Here is a 14,337-nt window from a genome sequence, read left to right on the forward strand (position 1 = left end):
GGGAGGAGAGCCACACCATCAGAGGCCTGTGTCCTGGCAGAGAGCTCCTCCCCACTGGTCCCCTGGGGCTGACCCGAGGCCCCTCCTTGACCACAGGAGATCCCCTGGTGGGCCTCCGGAGTGGGGAGCAGGTGGCCAGAGCAGGGTTGAGTGGCCCTCAAGATGCCTCCTGGAAGCCCCCACTCGGGGTCACCACATTGCCAGGCAAACAGTGGCCATTTGATTAGCTGCCTGATCGTCTTCAGGTGACCTTCTCTGCCCGTCTGGAAGTCTGTGGACCCAACTTGGGGATGAGGTGTCCAGCTCTAGACAACAGGAAGACACACTGATTAGCCCCGGAAAGAAGAGGTGCCCCTTGTAATCAACTATGCTGAGGATTCTGGGATCTGACAGGCACTAAAAAAAAGTATACCGCCCTGTCCCCTGTTCTGCCCACCGCAGAGGGGCCTGCAATGAGGGCTGGAGTACATGGATACTGCAGTCAGACCAGCATTCTCCACTTCTCCTCTTGTTTACTCTGAGCAGGTTCTTCAGTCTCTCTGAGCCTCATCTGTAGAGGGAGCATAATAATAATAACACACACCCCCTTGGGTGGACAATTCAGATAAAGCACTTAGTACAGTTCCTGGCTCGTTGGAGACACTCAAGTTGTTGTTAATAATTTATACAATAATTAATAATAATATTATAAAATGCTGTTGCCATTATCAATCTAATGGACCCACAAGCAAAACTCAGCCTAGACCCCCAAAGGCTCAGCCCACTCTTTTGTCAGAAACAGAAGCACCTGAGAGGCAGTGAGGAGCCCCTAAGCCCGCTAAATCCACCTGAGATGAAACTTTGGGAGATATTGCCCTGAATCCAGTCCTGGGCTCAGTTAGCACTCTTGTTTGCACTTACTGTGGCTTCTGGAGCCCACGGGCAGGGCAGGCAGGTTGCAGAGGGGTCTGAGAACATCTTAGAGACCCCAGTCACCTGTATCATTGGGATGGGAACCGTGGCCTCCCCAAGGAACCACCCCCCGCCACAAGGGCGGCAGCTGTCCTAAACCAGTCATAAAGACAGCAGTGTCAATCTACAGCAATCCTCCCTGCAAACATTTCCAGACTATTGGCCCCTGAGTCAGCCAATACCTGTTCCGCCTCTCCCAGGGCAGCAGCTGAGCCAACCCCTCTTGGCAGCCGTTTCTGTTTGGAGAGAACTCAGGGCACTCTCCTTGGAGCCTTGGTTGACGTGAGTGGGGTCAGAGGGCAGAGCTCACCTCAGAAGCTTGAGGCCAACTGCCAGCCTCAGGAAGACAGAGAGACAAGGACAACGTGGGCAGAGGCAGAAGAAGGAAGGACATCCCGGAAGGGACTTGCTCAGCAGCAGTCCAAGGAGGACTCACAGAGCCTCCATCAGGAGCGAGGAAGACTGTCCCTGAGCTGGGAAAGCTCCATGCAGGGGCAGGCCCGGGCCGGGGGGAAGTGGATGGGACCCGGGCAGGCATTCCAGCCTTGGAGGCTGAGCTACAGACCCTCCCTCCGTCCACACCTCCTTCTCCCTTTCCAGGCCCCTTCTCTGTCGACCCAGCCCCGTCCCAAGCCTCTGTGTCCCTCTCCACTCAAAGATACATGGAGCCACACTCCAGGCTTGACAGCTATGTCCCCTGAAAGCTCTGATGGCCACGCTCCAGGCTTGACAGGTATGCCCCCTGAAAGCTCTGACGTTGGCGTGGCCCCACCAGCTGCTTCAGCATCTGGACCGCTCACTGGTCTCATCTGTGTGAGCTAGACAGCAGGTGGACCGGGATGGGGACACAGTGACAGCCTGCCGGGCCGCGGCTGCCACAGACGGCTCGTCCCTCCTCCTCCAGGCCCCAGCCTCCCGGGGCACGCCTGCCACACGACAGGAGCAGAGAGCGGGAGACGCGCTGCTCACCAGTGAGCACCTAGAGTCTCAGAGCCGGCAGGGACCCTGGCCACCGTTAGCCCCTTCAGGTTATCAGTGAGGCTCAGGAAGATGACACACTCAGCCTAGAACACTCAGTTGAGCTAGTCGCAGGGCCCAGACTGCCTTGCAGAGACCCAGACTCAACCTAGTGGTCTTTTCATGACAACACACTGCGGGCTGGTTGAAAGTGTGAAAAGCGGCTCAAGGTCTACTATATAATTTTAAAATATTTTGTCAATCAATGATATATGAGGTGATCCATCTGCATAAAATAATACTAATAATCCATGTAATTATTTACAGGAAAATAATAAACCCGGAGGCATGTAATTTAAATCTGTTAAGGTACATTCACTATCTATGTTAAAATTTCCTCTACTGTTCGGTTATCTTGACCAAGAGCCCACCTTACTCTCATAAACGGGAAACAATAAAGACGATCGGAGGCAGCCCTCCACCCCACTCGGCCCGCACCTCATTTCTAATTTGCAGCCCTTCCTCTAAGAGTCGATTCCATGGAGTTTGCTGCCATGGATCTCGGGTTTGAGGACTAAGCTGCTCTCTAGTACTTCCTCAGCGCACCCTCTGCAGCCCTTCAGCTCGGCGCTGGGCAGGGAGGGCGGGGGCAGAGGCCAGGCGGCGCGGGGGCTGAGCCGCCCGAGCCCCACGGAAGACGCGCCCGGCCCTTAAACACGGGAAGCAAATGAGGTGAAGCAGGGCGGCTGGGGAAGGGAGGGGCCGGGGCGCGTCTCCAGGCTGAGCCCGCGCCAGCCAGTGAGCGGCGCCGGCGAGAGGGAGGAGCGCATCTCGGTGCAGAGATGCTGCAGTGAACCGGCGGCACACAGGCGCACACAGGCGCACACGCGCACACGCGCGCCCTCGCCCGCCGCTGCACCAGGTCGGCAGCGAGCGCTGGGGCTGAGGGAGCGGAGCGGAGGAGGGCGGCTCGGGCCGGCAGCCCGGCTGGCTCGGCTCCCCGGCGTGAGCGGCGTCCCCCTTCCCCGGCCAACACCCTCCTTGCATCCCAGGTAGGTGCCAGCCGCTTTTGTCTCCTCCAGCCCAGGGGCTTCCCGGGGCACCGCTGTGGGCAGGGGCTGGGCGCTCAGTTCCTTTGCGGGGAGCAGGGCACAGGGCCAGAGCAGAAACCCCAGCTGGCTGGCAGGGGCTGTCTGACTTCTCACCCCAGCCCCCCAGGGGCCGCGGAGACCGAGACCCCCTCCGCCCTGTCGACGTAGGTGGCACCCTGCAGGGCCCTGGCAGGCCAGGCCTGGCCGGCAAGCTGAACCCCAAGAGTGTGTCCAGGAGCTCAAGCCACAGGCTGGCAGCAGTGACTGCCCCCAGAGTGGGCAGAGGCCACAGCCCTGCCCTGTGCCCCTAGCCCAGGGCTTGACTGTCTGTGAGTGAGGCCAGGCCCCCGTGCCCTGGCCTGCCCTGTCCCTGGATGGGAGCAAACCTGACTGGCCGGACGTGAGGCCGCGCTGGCCTGCCTGTGCAGGGTGACCTCTTTATAAAGTCCTGCTTCTGTTAGACTGAGGGGGAGGCTGCAGGAGGTGAGGGGAGACTGGAGCGCAAGTTTAGGCAAAGGCCTGTCCAGGAGCCCGGACTTAGGGAGGAGAACCTGGGTCAAGTCACATCCCTTCTGCCCTGCCCACCCTCCTCGTCTCCTCGGGCCACCCCATCCTCGCCGGTGGCGGTGAAGGAGGTGCAGAAGTTTGACTTCCCAGCAGGGGAGGGGATGGGCCGGAAGGGAGAGAGCTGCCAAGTCGGGGGTCTTGAAAGAGAAGGCAGTCCTATGGGCCAGAGGCAGAGGGGGTTGCGCAGCCATCTCCTCCTCCAGGAGGGGTCCCCACGTCTGGGGAGTGGAAGGGGGTGAGCTGAGACAGCGCCTGTGGAAGGAGAGTGTTCGCGCCGCGCAGGGACAAAGCCACAGACGGGTGGGGGCTGAGCCTGAGTCCTAGGGGAGAAGCTGTCGGTCCAGGCTGTTTAGAGGTTGGGGAGCTGTGAGTGCCCATGACCCCTGCCCCGGAGAATCTGGGCTTGCTTGCCCCCAGGTTTCCTGCTCCTAACTTCCCCCTGCTTCACATCCAGCCTGCAGTGGGTCAGACTCCTCTCACCCTTGCCTTCCGGCCTGACCCCCAAAGCCCCAGCCTCCCTCCCCAGCCCAGCTGGCATCCTGTCCTTCTGCCTGGAGGGAGGCGAGAGGAGGAAGACTCCACGTTAGCCAGGGTGTCGCTGGTCTGATCACATTCCCGGCGGCCGTCTGGGACTCCTCTCCCAGCCTCCCGGCCAGAGAGCCCACCCGATGGGACCGAGGGCAGAGGGGGTGGGCCGGAGGTGGGGCAGAGACGTGCCCGACCCTGGCCTTGGGAGCAGGGAGGTCCATGCCCCACCCGGGGCCCACCACCTAACCCTCTCCAGCCAGGCTGCAGGTCCCCTCGAGGATGGCTTTCACCTGAGGTCAGAGTTCTCTCTCCTTCCTCATGAGATCTACCAGGAGCTCCCAGCCATCAGGAGGGGGCTGAGGTGAGACAGACATGGAGGGGCCGCTGTGCCCACGGCAGCAAAGTCCCCGATGCCCCCTCTCCTTCTGGGGCCCCCCTGAGTGGCGGGGGACGCAGAAGCACACTGCCCGAGCAGAGGGGCCCTGCTTATTCCCCTCTTACTCCCCACCCAGTGTCTACACCGGCAAGCTCTCTCCGCACGGTCCCTGCCGGTCAAATGCACGCCCCCACCCCACACCATCCCCCCCAGCCCCGGATTTCACTCCCTTATGCAACTCCGTTCCAACACCTTCTCTGCCAGAGCAGTTTAAATAGACGCGTGTGGGAAGGGCCTCTGAGGCAGTGCGCTCAGCAGGGTGGTCTCTGACTGGCTGACCAGACTCGCTCCTCAGGAGCAGTACTAAGAAGGAGGTGCCCGCAAAGTGTCTTCTTTGACTTGAAGACCATTGGGGAAGCCACGCCCTTTGAGAAGGCACAGTGCCCCCACCCTCAGAGATGTCCTCGGCCAAATGTTTGTGAGAAAGCTTGTCTCAGAAGCCTAAGGTCAGAACCACAGGGTTGATTCACAGGAAAAGAACTAGAGCAACAGATACGCCAATGAAGCAAGAGAGACTGAAGCTAGACTGCAGGAGCGACTTCCTCACCAGGACGATGAGCCATGAAGAGTTGGGGCAGCCTTCTTTCCCATGACTGTGTGAGGGGCGGGGACGTGGGGTCCGGGCCAAGCTGAGAGGCACTTCTGCCTGGAGTAGAAGTTGGGCTGGATGACCCTGTAAATTTCTCCCAGCCTCAGGTCATCCTGCAATAAATACAGGCAGGAGTGACTCAGGAATCCATGGGCAGACAGGCATCCTTTTCTCTCCCTCTTCCATGCTGCCCACCTCTCACCCTTCTGGACCTCCCCAGTCTAGACCAAACCCCCTGGGGCTTTGCTAACTTGGAATATTCATGGAAATTTTTGTGGGTTCTGTGCCCTGATGGTAACCATCCTGGAGTGAAGAAGTCCTTCCATGGGTTTAATGAGTTATCTTGCTATAAACTGAGCCCATGTTTCCTTGTTTACCCAAAGAGGGTGCAAATCACAGCTAAGGTGTGTGATGGTCTCACCCAAAACCGAGCACACTCCATCGCAGGACTTGGGCCGACCCAACGGCACTCCGCTTCTTTATCTGATGACTCCCACCCCACACTCAGGGCACCCCCCGGATGACACCAGCTGGTCTCCTCCAGCCTGCATCCTCTCCATGTCTGCCCGCCTGATAGACCAAAGGCTTCTCCACCCTGGGTCTGGCGGAAGGGTGGCCCTCCTGCAGCATAGCCCCACAGGTGCCATTAACCGGGGCCCTGGCGTGGACACTGGCCGAAGGGGAGGAGCAAGTTCAAACCCAGCCCGACCAGGTTTGGTTCCGAACCAGCCTGTCCAGAAACGGGGGAATCTCTCAGCAGAGAAGAGGGGACATGCAAAATTGCTCTACTGATTTATTCCTGATTTGGATTTTCCAAACCAAGTTGGAACAATTGCTCCCGCTCCTGATATCGCAGAAAGGGACTCTCCTCCAAAGCCCTCTCTCCTTCTGCCCCCAGACCCCTCGCTTAGCAGGCAGGCAGGCAGACAGGAACCCTGGAGTCTGGGTGCTGCGAGCCCCACCTCCAGGTCACCTCAGAAGCCCGCAGAGCTCGCCCCTTCTGTCCACTCCCAACTTTGCGGGGTCTCTTCGGTGGAGAGAATGGGCACAGGAGGGAAAGACTCCAGGCCGCAGATCAAGGGCTGACCCTCCCAGACCAGGGCCCAACGCTTAGGCAGATCCGCAAGCCTGGGAGTCCCAGCTCTCCCCGGAGGGCACGATCATGCCGGGGCAGGGCCTCAGGGTGTCAGCTGCAAATACAAAGAGGCTGCAGAGACCAGCAGGGCCCAGGAGGGAGGCAGCATAAGGAGCAGGCAGGGGCGGGACCGCGGCCAGGCTGCCCTGTCCCCAAGCAGTCCCTGTTCCCACGCGGACTGAGGGGTTCCCCTCCCGCCCAACACACCCGGGGACCTGCTCCAGCTCAGGACACCAGCCGCCCGCCACCGAGGCCTCAAAGGCACCGTCCTCTTCCCACCAGCTCCTGCCCCACCGGGCACGGAGCCCCACGAGGCCTGTGCAGACCCCGTCCTCCCAGGGGCATGGAGATGGTTTAGACCTTTCTGGAAGACAGTGGTCATGTCCCAGGACCCTTTCACAGGCAATTCCTTTTGTAGCCAGAGTCCCCCTCCCATCTTAGACCCCACAGGCAGGAGGTGGGGCGGCTGATGAGAAGTACCTGCTCAGGGGAGCCCACATGTGTGTCTGAGCCAGGCGCCCTCCTGCACGCACAGAGCCTGGGTGTGACAGTGTGCCCCTGTGTCCTCGTCTGCAACGGCATGCCTGTGGGTGCTTGCCCAGGCCCCCCACACCCGTGGGGGTGAAGGGGGAAGGCGCCCGTCCAGGGAGACAGGAGAGGGGAGTGTTCTCCGTGCATGTAAGTGTGGCCCAGATGTTGTGGCCGTGTGGAACCTCGGCTCACAGCCAGGCGCGGTGTCTGTGGGCCCACTTGTGTGTCCCTCGGTGTGCCGGTGCCTGCGCTTGAGACTGGTGAGGGTTCTCAGTGACAAGCTCTGATGTTCCTCAAGCACTTGCTGTGGGCCAGGAATGGTGCTGACCTCACAGGAGTCCCGGGAGGTGGGTACTTCCCTTCTCATTCCCATTCTGCAGACCGAGACTGAGGCTCAGAGTTCAGGAACATACAGTCACTGGGGTTATACCGGTTAGTTATCCTAAGGTTACACTGGCTAGTAAGCATGAGGCCTGTCAACACCGGACCCCACCCCCGCCTTTAAGCAGCATGCCGGGGGCGGGGAACCCAGGGTGCCCCTGTAAGCCCTGGTGGCTTATAAGAAGTCACTGAGTCTCTGGCCTCAACTGGGCTCCTAACTCCTTTTCCTACCCCCATTCATCCCAGACCTGCTCAGATCTCCGTTGTCAGGGGAAAGGAGAGACGGGTTCCAGGGCCGGGAACTCAGTACCCTAGTAGAGGGCGTCTTTCATTTGCTGACTGGCCCTGAGCAGGGGTCCTCAGCCCGCAGACCCTGGTGGAGTCCAGCTCCCAGCCTCCCAATCCCCAGTTGTCTTCCAGATCCTTTGTCTCCAGGGCCCAGCAACTCAGCCAGCTCCCCTGAACCTCGAGCAGCTATGAACTCCCGCGTTCTCTCAGGACGGGTCCCAAATAGTGGCAGCCTGTGCCCGCCTGTGCCAGCCTGCGCCTGCCCCCCTGCACCAGGGCAGCTGCCTGGGGCCAGCTCTGGCCTGGCATAGCTCCACTCCAGCCCGAGCTCCATCCTGGGCATTCTAGAGTGTGTCACAGGGCTGGTGTGGAAGACGACTGGCCCCTGAGGCTCTCGAGCACATCCCCCGGTTGCATTCAGCTGGGCAGGGGCTCTGCAAGGGTGGTGGTGTTGTTCCTGCCCACCCCTCACGCTTAGCACAGTGCCTGGCACACAGCGTTAAATATACAACGGAGACAGACGCAGGACGAGGCCGGATGCCAGTGCCTCGTATCAGGGAGGCAGTGAGGTCCCATCTCTGCCCCAGGCTCTGTGGTGGGAGTGTGAGGCGGTGGGGGGTTGGGGGGGGTGTTCACACAGGCCTTGGCTCAGTGCACATCTGGTGGAGTTGATCAGTCTCCAGTGCTCCCAGAGGACAGCCCTAGGCGCGCCCAGTCCCAGCCCCTCTGCATCCACGTCTCCTCTGGGGCCACAGGTCTCAGTCCCCAGGGACGCCCAGGGCGCTTGAACCCAGAGGTGACTGATTGAAGCCTGGATTAAACTGAAGGATGAGTAGAGGAATCGTGTTATTCATGATGAGTTATAATTACTTATAGTAAGAGAGAGAACCTGGTGACTCAACGATAAAGAATCCGCCTGCCAATGCAAGAGATGCAGGTTCAGTCCCTGGGTGGGGAGGATCTCCTGGAGAAGCAAATGGCAACCCACTGCAGTATTCTTGCCTGGAAAGTCCCATGGACAGAGGAGTTTGGCGGGCTACAATCCTTGGGGTCTCAAAGAGTCAGACATGACTTAGCAACAAAAGCAAACAAAAGAGATGGCAGCTGCTTCTGAGCACTGCCGTGCGGGGGCGAATGATCCAGCGTGTAGGTCTCAGAGAAGCAAGGCAGGGCTGGGTCCTCGCACCCTGTGCCGGGTGGAGACGCAAGACACACACGCACTCACACACACACAGAGGCATATGCACAAAGAACAGATACTGCCCCCACACACAGACACAGGTACATGCATACACACAGAGACAGAAGGCCAGACCACACACATACAGAGGGACGCACAGACATCACACACGTGTGGACACACGCACACCCACCCACTCTCTCCAGCACTGCTGCTGGGCACAGCAGACCCCTGCCCAAGTCTGCAGGCCAGCCTCCGGTCCCTGTCCGTCCGTCTCTGCGCCGCTCGGGCAGCTCAGGATAAGGGCACGTCTCCCCCAGCCTGCACCCTCCCCATGTGAGCTCGCAGGACTGGCAGACAGACAAAGGGCAGGCAGCGAAGGATGACTGAGCACCTTCTCTGGGCCAGACTCTAGACGGGGCACACTGCCAAAGAGACGTTTTCAAACCATTCGGAACCGCGGATCCCTTTGTGTAGAGGGAACCTGGGAGGGAAGCCCAGCGGATACAGCAAGTGTGAGGGGAGCTGCTCTGGCTGGAGCGGGGAGGGGTCTGTAGTGGATCCAGCAAGGGTGAGGGGAGCTGCTCTGGCTGAAGTGGGGAGGGTCCGCTGCCCCATCCTCTGTCCATGCCCCCGGCCCCACCGTCAGCCAGGGCAAGTCCAAACAGCCCGAGGACTGCCCCTGCGGGGTGCTCCACACCTCACTGACCGCTCAGAACCACTCTGGGAAGGAAGTGTTATGGTCTCCACTTGGCAGATGAGAACACTGAGGTCCACCAGGGGAGAAGACTCGTCCAAGTTCACAACACTGTTAGGAGACAAAGCCAAGGTCACCGACTCCTGTTGTGATTCCAAAGCCTGCGGTGGTTTCCAGTGCCCAGTGGCTCCCTGTCATGAGGACAGCTTTCTGCATTTGTGACCCTCCAGGGTCCTGCTTCTAGATTCTTCCATGACTGAGCACCCTGCTGACCCTGTGTGAGAGTGTGTGTGTGTGAGGGAGTGTGTGTGAGAGTAGGAGGGTGCGCGTGTATGTCTGTCTGCCCTGGGTTAACCCTTAAGCAGGACTGAAGCCTGGTCAACCCACCATGTGAGTGTGAGTGTGAGTGTGAGCGTCTGACACGACAGCTGTTCTCAGGCAGGTGAGCATGACACACACGTGGTGCCCGTTCTGCACCGAGCGCCCTGGGGGAGTGTCCGGCTGGCTGAAAGTGCTGAAACCTTGCGTCGAGGTCTGGAGCGGAAAGGGACAAGGATGGGGATGGGCAAGTCCGGGCCGCCTGACATGGGGAGGGGCACGATGCTGGAGCTGGGGCAGGGGAGGGGGTGCAACAGTTTAAGCTCACCCCCCACAGAACACCCAGCTCCTCAGCCCACATCTTGCCTGAGCCCTGCGGCCGCTTCTCCCCACAACCTTCCCAGCTGAGGCTGCTGGGGAGGCAGGAAAAGGGCGGTGCCAGCCCATGCTGAGGCTGAAAGAGGTTTGGGAGCCCTTCTTTGTGGGGAGTGGAGCCCACAGTGAGGCAGAGAGATCCTGAGCTTGCCTGGTCTGCAGGCCCTGCACGGGCCCCAGGCCTCCACTGCCCACCCCCATCCAGGCCAGCCTTCCCAGGCCCTCGGTAGCACTGCTGTCTCACAGCTGCAGGAGACACTGGAGCACCCGCCTGCCACAGGAGGACGCTGAAGCACAGGAGCACGTGGGTTTCGGAGCAAGCTAGCAGCGGAGTCCCCAGCCAGGCTGTCTCCCTCAACCTTAGACCTTCTGCTCTTAGCTTCCTGCAAAGCAGGTGGTGGGGCTGAGAGGTGGGCCCTGCAGTGGTGTGACCTCTCCTTGCAGCCTGGGGGCCCCGCAACCCAGGCTCACTCTGACGACCGGAAGGAGGCCCCTGGACTCCACACTCCCCCAAACTGTGCGGGTTTGCCTGGAGATGGGGGTAGGTGGCCCCACTCCTGCTCCAGGATGAGGCCCCCACCTCTCAGACTGATGGAGAGAGGCTCTGATTGCTATTGGTGCCCCCAGGGAGCATGTTTTCCAGGTCTTCAGGATTTAACCACACCTCTGCCCATCCTGACTTCCCTGGTAGCTCAGGCGGTAAAGAATCTGCCTGTAAGGCAGGAGAACCATGTTCGATCCCTGGGCTGATCAAACCCGGTTCAACTGATCCCAGGTTGGATACCTGGATCTATCAATCCCTGGGCTGATCGAACCCGGTTCAACTGATCCCAGATTGGATCCCGGGGTCAATCCCTGGTTGATCCCTGGGTTAATCGAACCTGGTTTGATTGATCCCAGGTTGGGTCCCTGGGTCAAGAGGATCCCCTGGAGAAGGGCAGCTCGTCTCAGCAGGCAGGAGGTTCGTCTAGGAGCTGCGTTATCTCTTGCCCAGAGGTCTGTCGGGACCACTAGTCCACCTGGAGGGGAGCCTTGCTAAGGGGGCCACAGTTACGGCTCCATCATGCACTGCACATAAGGGCGAAAGGGGCGGGATGCATCAGTGAAACTCCTTCCCACTGCTAGAAAATAAGGCTGGTTCCTAGAGGCTAGAGGCAGCTCACAGAGACCCTCATTACCCTCCAACCCAGCCACTGTGGGAGCGCGACCAGGGAGAGTGGGCCTGAGAAGATGGAGCCAGTTCCCCACACCCGGGCTCAGGCCCCGGCCTGAGCTCTCCAGCCCTCCAGGAGAGCTGTTCCCGGTGAACAGGCAGCGGCTTCTTGCCTCCCGATTAGTCACTGCCTTCACTTCCCGAGCAGCACCACTCAGTGGGCGGCAGGAGGAGGGGAGGGGCCCAGGGCAGAGCCAGACCCCCAGGGGGCCAGCAGGAGGCACTCAGCCCGGGAAGAGCTACTGGGCAATAGCCAGGCCCTTCCCCAGGGCCCTGAAGAGGGTGGGAGCGACTCCAGCCTTTCCTCGGGCTGAGGCAGAAGCGTTGCCGGCCCGTGCGCCCAGAGCCGGGAGTGCACTGCTCAGCTCCGAGGCCTCCCCATCCCTCTGCCCCACCAGGTCCCTCTCGGCCTCCAGCCGGACACTCCCTGTGCTGGGCTGAGGCTCATCTCCGCTGCCGGCCCCAGCCTGGAGCCCACCATGGGGACGCCCCTCGAGAGGAGAGCATGCCTGCTGATGCTGGTAGCCGCGGCCCTAGTCTCCACGCCAGGTAAGAGGGCTTGTCGGGAGCCAGCAGCGATGGGTCGGGTGTTCTGTCATTGTTAGGGATGACTACAGAGATAACTGACTCTGCACTTCAGCGTGAGGCCATGTCCTCGTGGAATTTTCATGTCTGCGGATTTTACTTTTCCTGAGATTAGGAGAAGAGGGGACGAGTCTTTGTCTCATTGTAGATGAACGAAACATGATCCAGAGAGGGTGAGTGGCTTGCCCTGGGTCACACAGCAAGACTACGGCCCAGCCAGAGCTCCACATTAGCGCAGAGTTGTAGCCCTTAAGTCTGCCAAGATGAAATTTAAAATTAGCTGCTTAATTGTCCTAGCCGCACTTCAAGGCCTCATGGCCGCATGGGACGGCACAGATTATAGAATATTACCATCCTCACATACTGCTCTGTTGGATAGGACCGCTCTAAGGTCCCCTGACCACAAAACCCTGGGAGGGCGGGCTCCTCAGGGCAACACTGAGGCCTGGCAAGTAGACGAGATATGGAACAGGGTCTGCGCAGAGATGAGGCAGAGCAGAGGGTGCCCAGGAAGCAGGCAGGAGAGGCCCAAGGAAAGGTTCTCGAGCCAGGGATCCCGGGGTGGGGGGCTGGCAGGAGGGGAGGGGGCAGGGCGGAGCAAGCTGCAGGCCCCCAGGCTGGGCTGGCAGAGCCGGAGCGTCTCCAGCAGCCTCTGCAGCTCAAGCACCTGCTGGGACCGCTGCTCCGTCTCTCCACCCTGACCCCCAGCCTAGACCCACAGACGTGTCCTTTCCCCTTCAAGATCGCCACGGGAGAAAGTGTGCCCATCGTCTGATGGCCTTCTGGAGCCCTAACCGCTTCAGACTCCACCTCCCCACCCCGCGGTCCCCTGCAGGGCTGCATATCTTAAATTCTTCGTCATGGCTGGGAGGGACCCCACTGGTATACTGTCAAATGTCCTCATTATGTTCTGACCACCTCCCAGCCCTGCACCCAGATCATTGAGGCTGCTAGGAAGTAAGGGAGCCTCCTGGGCGCCCAGCCCAGGCCTAGCTCCTGGTGCCAGGGCTTCTAGGCCTGGAGGTGCTGCTGGGGTAGGGAGCCCAGGCTTCAGGAGCAGGAGACATCTAGCCCAGAGAAAGCAGAGGAGGGGGGTGCCTGGGCTCCGCCACATTCCTGACCCTCAGGGGCAGCTCAGTCCTGGGGCTCCAGCCCCCAAGGCAGACAGCGGAGTCCTCAGACCCTGAGAGGCAGGAAGACCCAGGGAGGTGGGACCTGGCCGGCCCCCTGGAGAGCGGCAGAGGGAGGAGTGGAGTGTCCTACAGCTGTTCGTCCTGGGAGGGGCCTCGGCTCTTAGCTGTCTCTGTGCACCCACCCTGAGGACACAGCTTTGGACTCCTACGCCCCAGTGCAAAGCAGCGCTGTGCGGCTTCCCCCGCAGGCTCCCAGCTCCCTCTCTGCTTCCTCTGCGAGGCCCCGATGCCTGTGCACTGAGGAGCAGGGTTGTCTGGACAGGGAATCAGGAGAAAATCAGAGAGGCTGTCAAACAAGGAGAGCATGGAGGGGGTGGGTTTGCCTGGGAGTCTGTGTGTGTGTGTGTGCGTGTGGATGTGGGTGGATGTGTGTGTAGCTTCACAGGGAGGCCTGGGGTGAGTGAGTGTGTGCCTGTGGAGGTCTGGGAGGGTAGAGATGTGAGCGAGTTATTGCATGGAGGACCTGCTGCATTTTGGGGGAGACAAACGTGAACAGACGTCCTTACACGCGGTGCAGTGGCTCGCAGCTCTAACTGCCCTTCAGAACGTCCACGCAGCCCCTTTAAAATCTAGATTCTTTGGCCTCCCTCCTAGAGATGCTGATTCGGTACCTTCAGGATGGACCAGCACCTCTGACGCTTCTGCTGGGAGCCCTGAGCCCGGTGGCTGAGGACGTGGCTCTCGGGGAGGCTGGCCAGGGTCCACACCCCAGATCTGCTCCTTCTCACTGTGTGATTTGGGGCCAGTTTTTTAACCTCTAAGTCTCAGTTTTCAGATTAGCCAAACAATAAAATGGCGGTACCTATCTTGTAAAGAGGTTACAAAAAAGAAATGTAGAACATGATATTGATAAAGAGTAAGCCCTCAAGAGATAGAATCTATGTTGTGGTTATTAACGCCTGGATGTCATGAACGCCCGTTTTGTATATGTATACACATAGGCAAGTATATGTGGACATTTGTAGCCGTCTGTGCCTGGAAACCGATGTGTGTATCAACGTATGTATCTGACTCCTGGAGTAGCTTAGAGAGTCATGTATGTATATATGTGTGATGTCTGTGTGCACGTGAGGAAGTGGGCGTACATGGCAGGCGTGGAAAGTGTGCCTGTGTGGATGTCGGGGTGAGGGTGTGTATATGGCCAAGTGCAGGGGGTCAAGCTTGGGATCAAGTGCAGAAGGAAGCCAGTCTTAAAGCATCAGCGTGCCCCAGGCCCACTCAGCCCCCCACCCCCACCATGAAGACAGACTTCCTGGAAGCTGCGATTATGCAGGGCTGTTCCCAGCAGCCTGGCTGCCTCCCCCGCCCCTCCGCACAGTCCC

General features: G+C 59.8%; 1 protein-coding gene across 1 annotated transcript in view; it reads left to right on the top strand.

Annotated features, from left to right (window-relative positions):
• The first annotated feature begins 2,805 nt into the window (after positions 1-2,805).
• CNTN2 (contactin 2) overlaps positions 2,806-14,337 on the top strand; it is a 34,241-nt gene continuing 22,709 nt past the window's right edge. Inside the window, exons 1-2 of the mRNA XM_042256963.2 lie at positions 2,806-2,960; positions 11,636-11,786. Of these exons, the coding sequence (XP_042112897.1) occupies positions 11,717-11,786 (70 nt within the window). The 5' untranslated portion in view covers positions 2,806-2,960; positions 11,636-11,716. The remainder of the gene's footprint in view (positions 2,961-11,635; positions 11,787-14,337) is intronic.

This window comes from Ovis aries, chromosome 12 (assembly GCF_016772045.2).
Source record: "Ovis aries strain OAR_USU_Benz2616 breed Rambouillet chromosome 12, ARS-UI_Ramb_v3.0, whole genome shotgun sequence".
Taxonomy (NCBI): Eukaryota; Metazoa; Chordata; class Mammalia; order Artiodactyla; family Bovidae; genus Ovis; species Ovis aries.